An 18,192-nucleotide genomic window follows, 5' to 3' on the forward strand; every position below is an offset into this window, starting at 1 on the left:
GCTCAAAAATCCCAACCGTTTCGAACGGATGGACTCTATTGGAAGGGGGAATTACAGTCTAGAAAACCAGAAACGCTCTGGTCCATGGAAGGGCTTTGTGGGAATAGGCTATAAGATTTTCCTTACAAGTTATCTTAATATTTTTTAAATCATCTCAGGCCATTGCAATAAATAAAACGAGAGCAGAGATTGAGCCTTCGCTCCCCGTCTAAAAAGTAAGTAGTAGGATACGTAGTTTCACATCAAAATTTCCAACCGTTCCACTGGAATGTGCTCTGTGAGATTTAGGTATAACTTTGTTTCGAGGTGCCAGTTTTCCAACTTTCCAGTTGGCCATATTCCTAAACTTACTATTTGTGAAGTTAAATAAATAAAACTAAATAGAAATTGAGGGTGTTTTTATTTTGCTAACAAATGTGCAAAAGTGTTATTAACTGATGTTAATCTGTAAAAATGTTGTACATATAATAAGGTCATTATAACGACGGCTTGATTGGGATGTGAAGTTTTTCACCTTCTAAAGTATTTGTTATTATTTTTTAACTAAACTTACTATTATTAACTATCTTTAAATTTTTAAAAGTGAAAATTTAAATATAAAACGTAAAAAATGTAATTGGATACAAAAAATGCCACAAAAATACAGTGTAGGATAATGTAGATACTTATGTACATACATATACATAGTCGAAATTGAACAATGCAAATAAATGTAGTTTAATTACATTACCATTGTTCTTTAGCTTTACTTGTCGTTTCTGCATCAAAGCCTTTTTTGCCAACAATAAAATATGTAATATACATTTTTGTGTATATATACATGTTCTATTTTATGTACACTAATGTATGTGTAACCTACATATTGTAACCAATAAATAGAACTTAAAAAAATACCACAAAAAGAATTAAAATCTAATCGAATCAGATTGTAATTAAAGATGGGGGACCGTGACATCCCGACCGTACCTGTAACAACGTTATCAGGTTTAACCAGCACTTCTGATCGTAAGTCATATTTTGGTCACAAGGTGATTCCCATTCATCCAGAACATATTATTTTTACAAACTTTGTTTCTTTCATTTTAAAATCAAGTGCTGAGCGAGTTGCCAGTATCGGATTCGCTCCAGAGTGCAGCGTCCTTAAATAAGTCTCTACTATTCCATGCGTTAGTGGCCAGTGAATCCAACAATTTACTTTCTGTGCGTGATGAAAATCTGGTGCGGCAATTAGTAAAGGCAATTGAAAGAACAAACTCTGACAATATGTAAGTAGAGTTAATTCAACTGAAATATAAAACTATTTTAATATACTTTTTAGCGAGCTAAGATCACATTACGCTAATGAAGAACAAGGAGCTAACTCTAGTACTCATCCAGAGCTACTCCAGGGCATTTATAATTTTCGCCCAGCGGTTTTCGAAACATCAATTAGGACACGTAAGTTTTCATAAAAAAAAGTCTGCGTGTATTAAATAAAACCCACCCACAGTCTCTCCTGACAAACGTACTGTAAATGTTCGACTCGATGAAACAAAAATTCAACTAGATTCCTTCTTAACACCGAAATGTTGTACATCAACTACAAGAGAAGAATTACTGCAAGACCAACAATCGCAGACATGTAGTGATCAGTTTACCAGGTGCGTGATACACTTTACCATTTCTGACAATACTAATATTAAAATATTTTAGAATTGCATCAAGAGAAATGTCAGAAGAATTTTCACAAATAAATATTAAGGAAACGACAATAGAGAACAGAAAAAAAAAAGACATTCAAAATTCTGATGAAAATCCATTTGAAATATCAAAATCAAATTCTCAAATGAAAATCCTTGATAAATCAGAAAATAATTCTATGCAAACATTACTACAAAACCAACAAGTACTCAATTATAATTCAAAATTCGATTTTGATCAAACAACATCAGTAGATCACCAATCCGTTCAAAACATTTGTGATGTCTTTCCACATGCTTTAGAGAATCCCAATTTTCAAATAAATTCTCTGAATAATCAAAATGTATTGTATTTACCAAGTCAACCAATGACTGAAACTCAATCACAAAACTCTCCAATACAATATATTACAAAAAAATCACCAAACCAAGTCATATACATTTCGGATTCGAACCCCCAAGAATTGGAAGAAGGTACGAACTCACTTGTAATTAATAAAAGTAGCCTTCAACATCAACAAAACCATATTGCATCAACAACTACATCGACTTCTACTTCATCAAGTGGCAAGTCTCAGGTTCGGGTATGTATAAATCGTCTTAATATTGAGGATAGTCGCCTTATGCAAAAAAGTATTAAAAAGTTTGTACAAAAGTCACCAGAATTGGCTAGAAGTATGGGGTTACTACAAGAATCGGATTTAGTAACAGTGAGTGGTGCCACTACTACTTCTAATAAAGACAACATTCCAATCGACACGTTTTCGACTATAAAAGCCGATGAAAAACGATTTTCTGCAAAACGAAAACTGGCTATATCAATTGGTGACATTCCACCTGAGCAAATATGTAAGTATAGTTAATTAATTTATTATTATTTTTTTTATATAAAAATTCATAATTCTCATTAATTTAAATTTTGTAGTTTCTAAACCTAAAATGCGTCGGGTCGAAAGAATAATTCCTATATCGAATACAAAATGTTATAAGGATGAAGTCACTCGTTCGCAAACATATCAACAATTTATGCGCAATATGGATCAAATAATTGAAATATTAGACGATAGTGAATCTCCTAACTTTGAATCAGGTATGTAAACCCATTTTTAATGAATTCGAAGTTCCAATAGAGTCTATAATTCTTTTGGTTTTACCGAAATTTATGCTCTCCAAACTATATTAAGTCCTTATAAAAATAATATCAAATTTTATATAGAATGTAAATATGTTACCTATGTAACTTTAAATGTAAGCCAACTTCGACAAGCCAAATTTTTAATACTCGTGCACTTCGTACGATAGCATCTATATGATATGGACGTTCAATTGAAAAAAAAAAATTGCGAAAGTTTAAAATCTCTAGCCCTTACACGCAAACGGTATAAAATCTGTCGAACATGGCTATATTATCTCGCCTAGTTGCTGTATACTCTTTTGAGAGGCGGAAATTTCTCCTTCAATGCGTTACTAACATTTGACAAAATTAATAATACCCTTAGCAAGGGTCTAACAATATTCCCCATTCGTGTTGAGACTTAGAAGTTAACATGGGCGAGTGCGTGGGTATTTCAACTAATTAAAAAGCATCTCTGTAGCAGCGCGCGCGGCTACAAAATATGTTGAAGTTGTTCCGGCTCACGTGCCCACAGAGTTTCCGCCCGCACTGCATGGTCCTGCAACTGCTGTTGTAGCTTATTTCTAGTTTATTGTTAATTTGCGCCAAGAAAGCTTATGCTGCAAACAGCAATTATCTCAGGTTTTTTTTCTCCTATATATGATTTTTCAGGTCTAAATTATCGACTGGAAGCTATTGTTGGATTAGGTTTTTTAGGTAATAGCCTATACGATTTACATACTGCTTTGGTTATATGGTCATTTCAGGTTAGAGTGTTGTTTAAAGTCACACCTAGGTTAACTGCTTGGCTCGCACATGGGGTTTTGTCGATCAACATAATAAATCATGATGTGTTTTGATTTTCTCAAGGTCAAAGCAAGGGCATTTGCACGTGCCCATTGGCTTATACTTGAGAGATCAGAATTTTACGCACGAATAATGTCATACGATGTAAAAGAGCACCAACCATGTAATTCCACAACATTAGCATACATGTTAATTTTACTATGTGACACTACAGTCTAAAGGTTATTAACGTACATTAAAAGCAAGACTGGTTCAAGGGCACGCTAATTCATTCGGTGTAACTATTGAATTTGTTTTTTGTTTGAATTCTAAATCCGTAGAAGCGACAACAAAAATTTATTTTTATAGCGATCGGATAAACTTTTACACTTGTTAACGATTGCAGAAACCTAACACACTAACCCTTTGCAGATTTTACTGCTGCCTCCCATAAACCATTAATATAAGGCAATCAAGGAGGAATAAAGCGCCAATTGATATTGTCAGAACAAATTGGCTTACAGCAGCAGAATGAGCGCCGCTCAACATCAATCGAAATTACTCGTGAAGTTCATTTTTTGAGACTCAGAGTTGTGTGAGCAACGTTATGACTCCAAACTTGATCAAGCTTTCCTTGCCATGCAATGAGTTGCTTTAGCGCACCGAGTTTTTGTTTTACGTTCTGAACAAGGTCTAAATGCCTTGGTTGTAAAGCAAAAAAAGACCGAGATGAAGTACTTTATTTATTGGAGGCCTGTTGCGAATCGACATAGTCACGCTGACAAAGTCGAATAAGATGTTACGTCGGTGTATTAGTGGCCAGTCCAAAGGAAGCGTGTCAGACCCTATGAAGTATATATATTCCTGATCAGGATCAATAGCCGAGTCGATTAAGCCTTGTCTGTCTGACCGTTCGTATGAACGTCAAGATCTCGGAAACTACAAGAGCTAGAGATTTGGGATTTAGCATGAACATTTTAGGTTTTCTTTCAAAATTTTCCAACGCCCACTCCAGATCACCAAACATTTTGGGGACTTTGTAGAAGCCAGTTATTGTGAGGAATATGTCAAAACTATCACTTAAATACTTATTCAGTCTATATCTATCAACTCTCCAAAGTTTTTTCCGAATCACTTTACAAGTTACAGAACATATTAAGTGTTAATTATGACGTCATCGCATATTTAAAAGCGGGGTTCATATATTTGAGAGTTTTTTTGAAATTTTTTTAGCCGAGTAACAGGTATCTTATAAACGTGGCCCTCAACTATAACGTTTCTCTATGTTTAAAGCTAAAACTGCTGTGCGAGTTCATCAGAAATGGCCAATAGTTCAAAATCAGAAGCTGAACCATGAACGAAAAGAGCGTTAGTTGAATGAGAACCGGAAGCATTAACTTCAGACATAAAAGCAGAACCAGATTCGATTGTTGGGTGAGAAGAGTTTATATCAAAATGTACTACTGTGTAATGCCTATTGCCACAAACACGACAATTACAGCTTGTACAAAGTCGAGTATGAAGCGTGATCTCAGCCTGCGGGATAATAATAAGGTATAGTTTCAAAAGAAGAAGTGAACATTACCGTTTGTTCAGTCTTCGCTTGATAAACAAATTTTAGCTGCTTTTAACGAAATTTTTCGAAAATCCTCTGGCTGTTATTAAATTTGTTGCACGCGCATTGGGGTCACCAATGTGGACGCCGCCAGCTTTTTGCGAGCATTATTGTTTAAGTAAGGACACGCAAATGCATTAGATGTAACTATAGAGCTGGTTATTTATTTAAGGTTTAAATTAAGCAGAAGCTCATCGAAAATTTATTTTTAAATCACAAACACACCAAAACAGGGAACTAAAAAGCGCGGATGACGGTTGATAAATATCAAAAATCAATGTCAAAATGGCGAGACAGTGGGAGAGATGATAATGCCGGCGGGTGTAGATTGCAATAGATTACACTCGATTGTTTACATTTTAATTTGGATTATACGATTTTTCTGCTGCCGAGATTGTATAATTTACTGAATCAAAGACTTTACTAAAGTCGAGAAGTGTGAGCAGTGCAATTGTGTTACTATTGCCTACGTCTAAACTTTGATTTCAGTCTATGGGTGACCTAGATTGACTGTTTTCGGAAAAGTTTCTGCAAGAAAATCGTAACCATATTAATTATTTTTTTAACTTAATACTACATAATATAAATAAATGATAGATATTAGCCGTAAAAAAACAATTTGGGATCTGCGGATTTCTGGGCTGCGGCCGCTGGCTGTTTTTTCGGTTTCTATTCAAGGTTAACGTTTATATGGTGACAGTCAAGTTAAGACGTACAGCCATCACTCTTCAGGACAAAAATGTGTGAAAATAGATTATCTCATTATCATTACAATTTATATGCACCATGTGCTACCTCATCGCTGAACCTTGGGACAAATACCTTGAGTCGTTCCGTGGATGTACCCCAAATGACGCGTTGTTGATGTAGGAATGGTAAAGGGAGACCAAAGGACACAAAAATAAAAAAAGGTCTTAAAAAACTAAAAAAATACTGTAATGCTCTCAATATTTTGTGGTTAAATTATATCTTTAAATGCTTATGGTGTCGAACAATTGGTGGCCTTTCTTGCTGTTATGTTTTAAATAGTCCTAATGGAAAACCTACAATGAAGGCGTTTTGTATTTCATATAAAGTGGTATTACGTTTTCAAATATATCAAAGCAGACATGTTGATTCTTTATCGATTAACTGCATTAATTGTATGCCATAGTATGAAAAACATTTTTATACAACAATACTACAACAATACCTTTTTCTATAAACAAAACAATTTGCCCTTCGTCAGAACACATAATTTTTTTTAAATTTAAATAAAAATAATTTTTTTTAAATATTATTTAATTTTATTCAGTCTTAAGGTCCTCTTTTTACAGCGTGGTTAATTTTTGGAAACTTATTTTGGGCCCTACGAATAATTTTTGTTAAAGAGAAATTTAATAGTCCCCAACCTTCGCATTCAGAATAAAACTTTTGGATTTCTTTCATTTTTTTCCTATTACTGTACGTTACATGACCACTTGTCACAATGTTTTTAACACGCCACACAAGGATACATTTTTATACCCTTGCAGAGGGTATTATAATTGAAGAAGACATCTCCGACCCTATAAAGTATATAAATTAAAAAGGTATGGGGGGGGGGAGATGAATTATCAGAATTCCCTCGCTGTTGTCTCCAATGGATGTTAGCTGGTTACTCCGTGTGCGGCCGGTTGGCCTGGTACCTCCAATGCTGAGATAGGAAGGTTAGGTTGGAAGGTTGACTTCCCTTCAATACTGCTGGCCTAGGGACTCAGTCAGTGTAATAATTAATAAGTGATTTAACGACTAAGTGTCGGAGATTCATATGAGCTTGTGCTCTTGCTTTATTGAATGACAATTATGAACTGAACTTAAGAATGAAACTTAGAGCTAACAAAAGACTCACAGCGGCCACGCAAATATGCAGTGTTTGCCGTCTGTGCACGAGCGTCCGGCCCAAATGCAACATCAGCAATTTCGGCCGGAGTTGGATAAGGGACAGAAATCAATGCTTATGTCATTGACTTCTGTCAGCTTATGTTAACTTGTTAACTACTCCCCCCTCTGGATTAAGGCCGCCCTCGGCCGGCGCTATCTCGGCAATGACTTCCTTCAGTTGGGCTGCCGATCTTCTGGCCTTGAAGAAATGCAGATAGACCATACCGACACAGATCATCGCACAACAGAATACGCCCACGATCAGTGATATGCGGTACGTCTGGTTGGTGTCGATGTTTTTGTCGAACTCCTTAATAAGCTCCACGTTACGTTCGTTTAATCGTTGAAGGTAAGGGAGGCTGAGCACATCTTGATTGAATGTGATGTTGAGCAATGATGATCTTGCTACCCCTGGAGTTCTCGTGTGGGCCTTATCGTGGTTGACGTAGAGGGTTTCGTTGATGAAGACATGACTCTCGAAGGTAACGAGGTGCGTACCGTGTACCCAGACTTCAGTACCGTTGTCTACTCTGACCTTAGCTGTTTGGTCATTGATGATGAGGATTCCTTCATCAACTCGAGTGACGGGATGTAGGTCACTTGGCTGGGTTGCGCAGTGTGCCAGTACGCCTGCATGGAGTTCTCTAGCGCATGAACTGTCTGATGACGTTTGACAGAACGTGGCTCCCGGCGATACGGCACAGTTCCTAATCGTATGGACTTCTCCACCACACATGGCCACCACGTTGTCCATTATTCGCAGCATAACATTACGGTGAGTGACAGGGAATATAGTGACCTTTTTGCAAACGTTTTTAATCTTTGGAAATTTAATTATAAAGTGAAGGGCATTGGTAGATTGTAAAATTTTTACGGACGCTACGGACATAAGGTCCCCTATGGGGGTATTAGTGGGTTCCTCAAGCCAAACTGACTTCAGGTCTGTGTGATCGAGTATATTGGGGCTGACAATATTAGCTTTAGCAAGTGTAATGGCAAGCATCAAGTTTTGCAATTCCATCATCAACATTCTATTCCTGGCCAGGAGTGTTTCATATAGATGGCCAGTGTCGACTTGTGAGTCTTTAGAAGTTTTAAGAATTTGATTTACTGTAGTGGTTAATTCATTAATTTTATCTTGAACTTTAGTGTTGATTGCTACCTGTCTATTATTTGCGTTAGTCAGCTGCATCTCTATGAATCTCGTCTTCTCCAAATCACCGGCGTCCGGTGTTCCTGCTACTACCTTAAGAATTGACCCCAGAAAGTCTAAACTTCTAGCGATCCTATGGTGCACGCCCAACGATTCCAGTAGGTCTCGTATGTGCGCGGTGTCTACTTCCAGCAATTTTTTCATATGCGACTGTGGGAACATGTCACTCATGCTTGCTGTTTCGTCAAGTATTCGCATGTATTCCGAAAGATTTGACGTGTGTGTTACGTACGCAAATTCCTCCCATACCAGCACTTCGCCATCAATGATGGGAATGTATTTTGCTTGCGAATAGTCAGCAATGTGCGCCGACGCCAATGACAGGGACAGTAGGATGATAAAACCGCACCTGTGGAATGAACCTTGATTACGTATAGTTCCGAAGATGTTTAAATTTTCCTCCACCAAAATTAATCTAACTTAAACCAGGTATGGCACTGAGGCCTATGTAAGTAAATAACTTGCCAAGTGGCTAAGAGAAGAAAAAGTATAAAAATAATAAAAGGTAAGTAAAAAACTTAAAGGACATCGTTGGTCGTATCATTTAAGATTGTCCTTGTGGACCACCCTCCCCTTAATGAGGACCGTGGTCCCCAGGTCCGCTTCTACGGCTCTCTCCTCACATAAGGGTGTGAGTTTATTTCCTAGCCTTCTGTTGGATTTTACCAATACCTTTTCCCCAACCTCGAAGACTCTATTCTGCCGGGATGCGTTTTCTCGGCTTCTTAACGCGTCCTGGGCGTTTTTTATTTTCTCTCGGATTTTAATTTGTAAGTCCTCCGAGTTCGTCTGTACAACATCAGCTGGCCTTTTGTTAATGACCGAGTGAATTGATTTGTTGTACTTTGCAGTGGCTAGTAAAATCAATTCTATGGTATCGGTTATACCTTTGTCAATCTTAATGCATCTAGCGAGTTCTAGCAGGGTGCTGTGAAAGCGTTCGACCTGTCCGTTAGATACACTGTGTAAGGGTGGTGCATTTGCGATACCAACCCCAAAGTGGTTAGTCAGCATGGCCGAGATCGTATGCGAATTCAACGATGGTTCGTTGTCGCAATAGATCGTTTTGGTTTTTGGAAAATAGTTCATTAGCTGCAACAGCGCTGGTTTCAGGTCCTCAATTGTTCTAGAGGGAATGGGCTGCACGACTGCGAACTTTGAAAATTTGTCGATGCACGTCAGGAAGTATTTCCTGTCCGTTGAGAAGATATCAATGTGTAACATCTCCCCTGCATGGGATGGGATCGGTGACTCGCCGATTTCCTGTTTTCTGGGATGCCTATCATATTTGGCCCTCGCGCAGGTCTTGCAGTTTTGGACAACTTCGTTGGCTAATTTAGTCATTTTAGGAAAATAATATTCAGAGAGCACCTGCTTGACATTCTCCTGTGCCGATCTGTGTGCCCTATTATGCTCGGCAGTAATGATTTCCCGTCTCTCCCCGATTGCAAAAATGTCCGTCACTCGGTTTTTGCAATACCAGAATTTGGTGGCCGGGAATTGCCGGACCAATTCGTCCTGTATCATTGCCAGCGTGTGCAGGTTACAATGGATGGCGTTTACGCCTTTAGGAACGATTATGTCTGCGAGCTCATCAAGTAATGACTCTTTGCAGGAGAAGTTAATCGCATGCCGTCTCTTGTTACCAAAGAGGACGAATTTGCGTTTTAACGGAAAGCGTGCCTCCTCCAGAGTTATCTGGTTCTGGAAACAATTCAAGGGCTTATCCGTTGTTTCAATTGTGTGTGTCAAGGAGAGCTCGCTGTGAATGGTGGCTGCGCACGATTCAGCTTCTTGTCCCTCCATGACGTTAAGTTGTTGCCGTGACAGTGCATCGGCAACAAGATTTTCCTTGCCGGGTTTGTAGAAAATCCGCGCTCCTGACTCATCAATGCGCGCTTTCCACCTTTTAATCTTTGCATTCGGATTGGATTCCGACACTGCAAAGGTTAACGGCTGGTGGTCGGTAAAGATGTTGATATCTTTCACCGCGTACAAATAATGTCGTAACTTAGCCAGTGCCCAGATTATGGCTAAGAGTTCCCTCTCATTGGTGGCATAGTTAACCTCCCTGTCTTTCAATGTCCTTGAGATCATTGTTATTGGTCGTCCCTCTTGGGACAATACTGCGCCAATGCCATAGGCCGAGGCATCTGTCGTTAGATCAAATGCCTTTTTATAGTCGGGGTACCTTAGCATTACGTCGTCGGACGCTAAGATATTTCGTAGTTTCTGGAACGCTTGTTGCTGCGCCTCAGAGAACTGAACCGGAATGTTTCGTGACCTGTGTCTACTAACTGTTCCGTTTTCCCCTTTCAGGATGTCCGATATAGGCCTCGCTATTGCTGCGAAGTCCTTAATGAAACATCGATAGTAGCTGGCTAGGCCTAGAAATGATCGTACCTCAAAAACATTTTTGGGTTCCGGAAATTCTTTTATGGCCTTTACCTTGTCTGGGTCTGTTGTAGCACCGTTACAAGTGACTACAAACCCAAGGAAGCTCACACTTTTCTTAAAAAAGCTGGATTTTTCTATTGATACTCTCATGTTTGCATCGTACAGGCTCTTAAGAACCCAATCTACGTGCTTGATGTGAGAGTCTTCGTCTTCCGAAAAAATGATTACGTCGTCAACGTAAACATAGCAGAACTTGCCGATTTGTTCCCGTAGGATGTCGTCGATGGTCCTCTGAAAAATGCTGCCTGCATTTTTGAGGCCAAACGGTAGTCTGCGGAATTCGTATTTCCCCCCATTTACTGAGAAGGAAGTTTTTTCTCTGTCGCGTTCTGCGAGTATGATTTGGTGATAGCCAGACTTGAGGTCTAGCGTAGAGAAATATTTAGCATTACCTAGGTTGCCTAATATCATGTTTATATTTGGCATAGGATACTTGTCGGACACAGTTCTTTCGTTTAATTTGCGAAAGTCAATAACTAGTCGCATTTTTCGGTTCCCAAGCTCGTCGGTCCTTTTTTATCCACAACCCATATCGGGTTGTTGTAAGGGGATACCGATTTCTGAATTATCCCGTTTTTAAGCAGATCTTCAATCTCTTTGTTGACGAAATCCGCTGCCCCCATGGGGTACGGGTATAACTTCGCGTATATGGGCTCCTCACTAACTGTTCTGATGGTAGCTACCACCGATGTGTTGTAAGGTAACGCCTCATTAGGGTTTGCAAAGGCCTTTTTCCTGGTCTTTAGCATTTTTAGGAACGCGTTTTTTGCCAATGGCGGTGCATCTGGGCAACTCACGTTGGTGAAGTTTACATCAGCGCACGTATGGAAATCGATTTGCTCTACCTCGGTGCCCCAATTTAGGCTACCGGAAGCTAGGCATAGTGTTGCCCCTGCCTGTTTTAATAGGTCAAGGCCGATTATTCCATCAAAGGAGGATAAGTCCGGTAATAGGAAGAACGTGCTCTTCAAATTAAATAATGATACAAAGCATTTCTTGGTGATTGTTGTAACGCCATGGAGTGAGTGAATGGTGAAAGGGGAATCGACGGGGCGAACGCCTTCTAAGCCTTTGTGAGGTCGGATAAAATTTTTCGCCGCACCCGTGTCGATGAGGAATCTCATTTCTTTCCCCGCTACTCTTCGTCTGATGACGGGCAGCAGGGATTTTCCCCTAAAAAATTAATCATGTCCGAATCGTATTCGGAGATGGCGTCATCGTCGACTTTGGCCGCCGCGCTGGAAGCTGCGGCTGCGTATGTATCATCGGCCTGATCTACGCTCTGAGCGATATGATTAACCCTTTGTCTTTTGTGAGGGCCTGAACGACCGGATGTGGCCGGCTTCCCATTTTGGTAAGCCTGTGCCTGGGTAGGTTGTTTCATCCTGGAAAGGGATGGGTCAACATCCATCGGTTCCTGGGTATTACCCTGCGGTACAGGATGTACCTGTGCCCTGTGCTGTTTGCTAAAGTGCGGGTTTTTACTGGCACCGAACTGCTGATTTGCCTGGGAAGAGGATTTGTCTTGTTGACGATCTTGTGGCTTTGGAGTTTGCCTACGATCTTTTTCCTCTTGGCTTTTAGCAAACGTAGTTGCGAAAATGTACCTTTCGTGGTTTGATTCCACTTCTTGTGCCAGGGCCAGAGCCGATGGCATGTCTCTCGGCTTTGCCGCGAATAGCACATCCGTAAGGCTGCGCTTGAGACCGGAAATGAATACGCGCAAGGCGTCTTCACGGAATTTATCGCACAAGGTTTTAGCCTCTGACGGCTCGTGTGACATATTGACTTTGTTTGTCAACAAGGTTAGTTTTTTTTCGACCTCATCGTAATACTGCAGCAGGGAGAGATTTCCCTGTCTGAGGGTGCCCATCTCCTGCTCTATGACATGCATCGGGCGTTTATCGCTATATGTAAAATCGAGGCGACTTATGATCGCATCGAAGTTGAGTACTGTTCCGAATGACGACAGTACTGCGTCGGCGGGTCCCCTAACCTTGCTTCTGATGATTATTACAGCTTGGTAGTGGCGAGAGCTGCCATCGAATCGTTTAAAAATGTGATAGGCTGCTACAGCCGCCTGCCGCCAGGAGACGTATGTTTCTTGTGCTCCCGCGAATTCTGGCAAGCACTTTACCGCGTCCAGCGGTTCGTTGCATGGAACGGCGTCGTTTATCTCTATGGTTTTATATGTATTTATTTGGGGGGTCTGGGCTGGAGCTGACGCGATTCCGACTGTCGCTACCCGCCCGGCCAATTCCTCAATTCGCTGCCTAAGCGCTTGCTCCCTCAGTTCGTTTTGGGCGGCCTGTTCTGCAAGGGCATTAGTAACGGCGGCCTGTATAACGACTCGGAGCTGCTCGGGATCCATTTCTGTAGGGGGGGCTGGGGACCCGAGTGTTGGGGTTGAGGTGTGGAGCTGTCCCTCACTCTCAGACTCTGAGTCGCTCGAGTATTGCTTATTGTTTCTATATTCGAGAAACGGATTACTCATGGGCACCCGGATTTAACTGCACCGAAATTCGTGCGCATAAGCAAAAGCTATACACAACAAAGACGAAGGCAAAAAGCTTGGGGGTCGTATTTCCTTGCGATAAGCGGAGCAACAAAACCAACAACGGTGTCTGCAGGGTGGCGATGTATGCACCGCTGCATAAAATGTATGTTGAGTACACAGCGAGAAATAACTTGAGCTGCTTGGCGAAATAACGATGCGCCGTGACACAGGGCGGAAATTATGAGTGATAAAAGAATTTTTTATGCGCCTCACAAGTCATATATCATTATATATGGTAATTCAAATTTTTCGCAGGGAAAATAATGTGCGATAATATTATAATATTTATTTATTAGATAGTGGGGGGGGGACCTGCACTGTCGTTAAGTAGAATAAAGGCACAACACTATGAATGTAGTGGCCAGTGGTTGGCGGGTTGCGGGTAGACTTGCTTCTCCGCTGGTTCAAATACAGATGCAAGTAATATAACGCTGCGTCGCAAATGTATGTGCCGCCGCAACAAAAAAAAAATTTTTTTAGCGGAGTGGGGGGTTAAACAGCAGTCATAGAGATGCGAAGCTAACACACGAAAAATATTCTCACAAAACGTATTCGTTGTTAATATTCATATGTAATATTTATTTATTTTGTACCACTTTTATTTGAAACCAAATTCCTAAAATTCAAATTCTCAAGGAATACTCAAACTTAACACTTGATTCAGTTTTTGCTGGTAGCAATTTTTTTCAATTTAAGTTTTTTAATTTACAGACCCAACAAAAAGTTTGACCATCAGTGTCCACTTACATGTTTTTTACTGTCATTTAATTATTTCCAGTTCGGGTCAAGAGGGCCTGTCGAGTGGGTATCTTAAAGTTGAGCGCCAATTAGAAAGTATAGGGGGTGCAGGAGATGAATTATCAGAATTCCCTCGCTGTTGTCTCCAATGGATGTTAGCTGGTTACTCCGTGTGCGGCCGGTTGGCCTGGTACCTCCAATGCTGAGATAGGAAGGTTAGGTTGGAAGGTTGACTTCCCTTCAATACTGCTGGCCTAGGGACTCAGTCAGTGTAATAATTAATAAGTGATTTAACGACTAAGTGTCGGAGATTCATATGAGCTTGTGCTCTTGCTTTATTGAATGACAATTATGAACTGAACTTAAGAATGAAACTTAGAGCTAACAAAAGACTCACAGCGGCCACGCAAATATGCAGTGTTTGCCGTCTGTGCACGAGCGTCCGGCCCAAATGCAACATCAGCAATTTCGGCCGGAGTTGGATAAGGGACAGAAATCAATGCTTATGTCATTGACTTCTGTCAGCTTATGTTAACTTGTTAATTATATATTTTATCAGAATCACCTCCTTAGTTAAAAAAAAAATTTTCCCCTTTCCCTTTTTTTTTTCCCTTTTTTTTTTTTTCCCTCCCACCCTCTTTTTTTTTTTTATAAAAAAAAAAAAAAAAATAACCCCCCCCTTTTTTTTTTTTAAAAAAAATATAAAAAAAAAAGGGGGGAAAAAAAAAAAAAAAATTAATTAAAAAAAAAAAAAAAAAAAAAATAAAAAAAATAAATTTTTTTTTTTTTTAAAAAAAAAAATATAATATTTTTTAAATTATTATAAAAAAAAAATAAAAAAAAAAAACTGCAAGGGTATATCAACTTCAGCTCCGCCCGAAGTTAGCTTTCCTTTCTTGTTTTTTTATGGATGGTCAAATGTATTCTGAAGAACCCAACAAAAAATGGGTAGCGGGTGCTCCATTCTTGGGAAAATCGGTTGTGGGCATAGTGAATTAATCAAGTGGTCACGGCCCACAATCCTTTTGTCTGCCGCGTGTCGTGACAAGATTTCTTGCCAAAGGGTTAGTATGTGTAATAAGAAGTTCCCTGTGTCGATCTGAGGAGTTACAAATCGTTTTCTTTACCGTCGGCACTCCCCCGACCTGGAATATATCTTGATTTTAACTTGATATGCACGTTTGCACACTTTTAGTAATGAATTACAGGCCGTACCCCAGCAAGTGATTCCCCTTGGCCTAAAGGGATACGCCGCTACCTAGACGAATAAGACAGTCCATTTATTTCAATAAAGTCGACAGTGTACGGTAACTCAGAGCTATGTCCCATTTTTTTCTTTAGTGTATCAATTGAAGGTACAGTGGTGCTCATAGACTTAAGCCACAAGACTTCAACCAAGAATTTAAACGAAAATTAAGAAAAGTTTTTATTTCACAGCTCCAATTTTTTGTGTCACATTAGTTCTATATATCAGTGTTCTAATAGAAAAAAAACCAAGTTATAAAAATATATATTCAACGAAAAACTTAAAAAATCTGAGACCATCTCCAAAATGTCCTGCTCACATACTTAAGCCAAGGAAAAAATGGTTGAAAAAGTTAAAATTTGCCGAATATTTCTTATACTTTTAATAAATTTACTTCAATACTGAGTGGGATGACCTTTCTGCTTAAGAACAGAGGAGCAACGCTTTGGCATTGAATCCACAAGACGTGCGCACTGTTGAGGGGTGATTTTCTTCCACTCTTGCAAAATTCGCCACAAATCCTTTTTATTTGCTGGTTTTTTTTGGCCAACGACTTGCTTAAGAATTCCCCACAAGTTCTCTATAGGGTTCAAGTCGGGGCTCTGCGGTGGCCATTGCAAAACATTGATTGCCTCTTGGTTAAACCACGACTTGACTACCTTGCTGGTCGTTGTCCTGTTGAAATATCCAGGCAAGTGGCAAATTATCGGCATATTCTCCAAATAAATTGTTAATAAGGATGTCCCTGTACATTTCGCCGTTCATAATGCCTTCTATCTTCACTAGGGGACCTACGCCCGATGCGGTGAAACAGCCCCAGACCATAATCGAAGCGCCACCATGTTTAACGGTCTTCTTCGTGTATTTGGGGTCCAATTGTTTGTTGGGAGGACGTCGTACATATGGTTTACCATCACTCCCAAAGTCATTAAACTTGGATTCGTCGCTACAAACAATCATGTTCCAAAAATTGGGACCTTTTTGAATATGCTCTCTGGCGAATTGAAGGCGCTTTTTAACATTTTTAATGGACAGCAATGGTTTTTTTTTGGCAATGCGTCCATATAACCCGAATTCATTTAGCCGTCTTCTTATGGTCTGAGCTGACACATTCACGCCATAATCTGCCACCCTTTGACCTCTGATTTGCGTTGAAGTCAAGAACGGATCGGCTTTACTGATTTTGGCGATCCGGCTTTTCACGTGGAATATTTTCCCAGGTACCATGTTTCTTATAAAATGCAATGGCATTTCTGACTTTGCCACGCGAAAAATGTAAAGTCTTACAAATTTGTAGAATATTTGTGTTTTTTTCGTAATATTCCCATATTAGCTTTCTTTCGGCCGGATTTGTATTTTTATTTTTAGCCATAGCGGTCAAATTGTTTTGGGAAACGTTTTTAGTATTCAATATTTTAGTTTAGAAAATAACTAGTACAACTTTCCCGGAAAAAACACAAGTTTGACGATTTTAGCTCAAGGTGGCTTAAGTATATGAGCAGAGCGCAACACTGCTTTTTGACATTTAGTAAATTTTTTGGGAACCCCCGAATTCCTACTTGTCATTTTTTAATGTGATCAGCTGCTTAAATAACAGTGTTGCAAAATGTAAAAATTTCAGGCCAAAATAATTATGTTCAAAAAAGTTATTAAAAAAACAGTTTATGGTAGTGGCGGTGGCTTAAGTCTATGAGCACCACTGTACCCAAAATTTCTAACTTTTCTGTTTTTATACCCTTGCAGAGGGTATTATAATTTCAGTCAAAAGTTTGCAACGCAGTGTAGGAGACATTTCCGACCTTATAAAGTATGTATATTCTTGATCAGCATCAACAGGAGAGTCGATCTAGCCATGTCCGTCTGTCCGTCCGTCCGTTTCTACGCAATCTAGTTGTTTGGGGGAAGACAACAAAAATGCCACCCTTAGGTTATGTAATAATAACGCCTTTAATTTTATAAGTTTATGTACGTGTCGTGTTTATTCTGCCAGTCGAATCTGCACTGATGCAGCCGAAAGCCTGGCTTCATATTTTAATTCGGTTTTACAAATGTAGTCGCTGAATAGGTAGCGCGACAGCTTAGCGAGATAAGGCAATATAAAGAGGAGAGCGCAAGAACGCTACCGGTTAAGCCATACACCTATGCGCACTAGACTAGGCGCTGGCGGGCTGCTCCGAACACTAGTCCTTCAGTTTTAAAGCTATCTCCTTGAAACTTTCCCTAAAGTTGTCTTCCTATTGCAGGTAGTAAGTCGGAACGAGCCGACTCGGGCAACTATATCATATTTCTGCCATATAACTGAACGATCGGAAATGCCATAACTTTGGCGTTTTTAAAGTTAGGATTTTCTATGGGTTTTATTTTTGGCCAATCAATCCGACCTAACAAATTTCATATGGATCGGCCGACTATATCCTATTGCCAAAGACCAATATAAACACCAAGATGCGTAACGCCATACGATTTTTTTGCACACGAATTTTTTGTGCTGGCTTTTCAACTGGCTTTTCGCTCTCTGCCCAAAAGCCAGCGAGAGAGCGCTCAAAAGCCAGCCGCTCTTTGCACGCATACTGCGACAGTCGACGAATGTATGTGTGCACATGTATTCTCAAGCGAAGAAATTCGCTGCAGCGCGCTGTCGAATATACTCTTTATTTTAAAACAAGAGAGAACGCTATAGTCGGGTGCCCCGACTATCAGATACCCGTTACTCAGGTAAAGGGAGTGCGAGGGAGATGGAGATAGAAACTTTGATCACGCATAACTTTTTAACGAATGGTCCGATTTGAAAAATTTCTTCTACATTTCGATAGGTATTGATAAACACAATAAAACTGTATTTTTACTTTTCCGAAATATTTAAATTTTAAAAATCGTTATAAGCG

The 18,192-nt window shown here is 39.7% G+C and overlaps 1 protein-coding gene across 8 annotated transcripts in view; it reads left to right on the top strand.

Annotated features, from left to right (window-relative positions):
- The first annotated feature begins 302 nt into the window (after positions 1 to 302).
- The window catches only part of LOC108043875 (nipped-B protein), a 122,671-nt gene continuing 104,781 nt past the window's right edge, over positions 303 to 18,192 (top strand). For 2 of the 8 annotated variants that reach the window (XM_044456832.1, XM_044456833.1), the window contains exons 1-6: positions 939 to 1,005; positions 1,094 to 1,265; positions 1,319 to 1,437; positions 1,490 to 1,640; positions 1,693 to 2,528; positions 2,605 to 2,769. In XM_044456832.1, coding sequence (XP_044312767.1) covers positions 939 to 1,005; positions 1,094 to 1,265; positions 1,319 to 1,437; positions 1,490 to 1,640; positions 1,693 to 2,528; positions 2,605 to 2,769 — 1,510 coding nt within the window. Of the gene's footprint in view, positions 523 to 743; positions 1,006 to 1,093; positions 1,266 to 1,318; positions 1,438 to 1,489; positions 1,641 to 1,692; positions 2,529 to 2,604; positions 2,770 to 18,192 lie in introns of those variants that run through there. The other 6 variants (XM_044456828.1, XM_044456826.1, XM_044456827.1 and 3 more) reach the window with 6 other exon arrangements.

This window comes from Drosophila rhopaloa, unplaced genomic scaffold (assembly GCF_018152115.1).
Source record: "Drosophila rhopaloa isolate 14029-0021.01 unplaced genomic scaffold, ASM1815211v1 contig_154, whole genome shotgun sequence".
Lineage (NCBI taxonomy): Eukaryota > Metazoa > Arthropoda > Insecta > Diptera > Drosophilidae > Drosophila > Drosophila rhopaloa.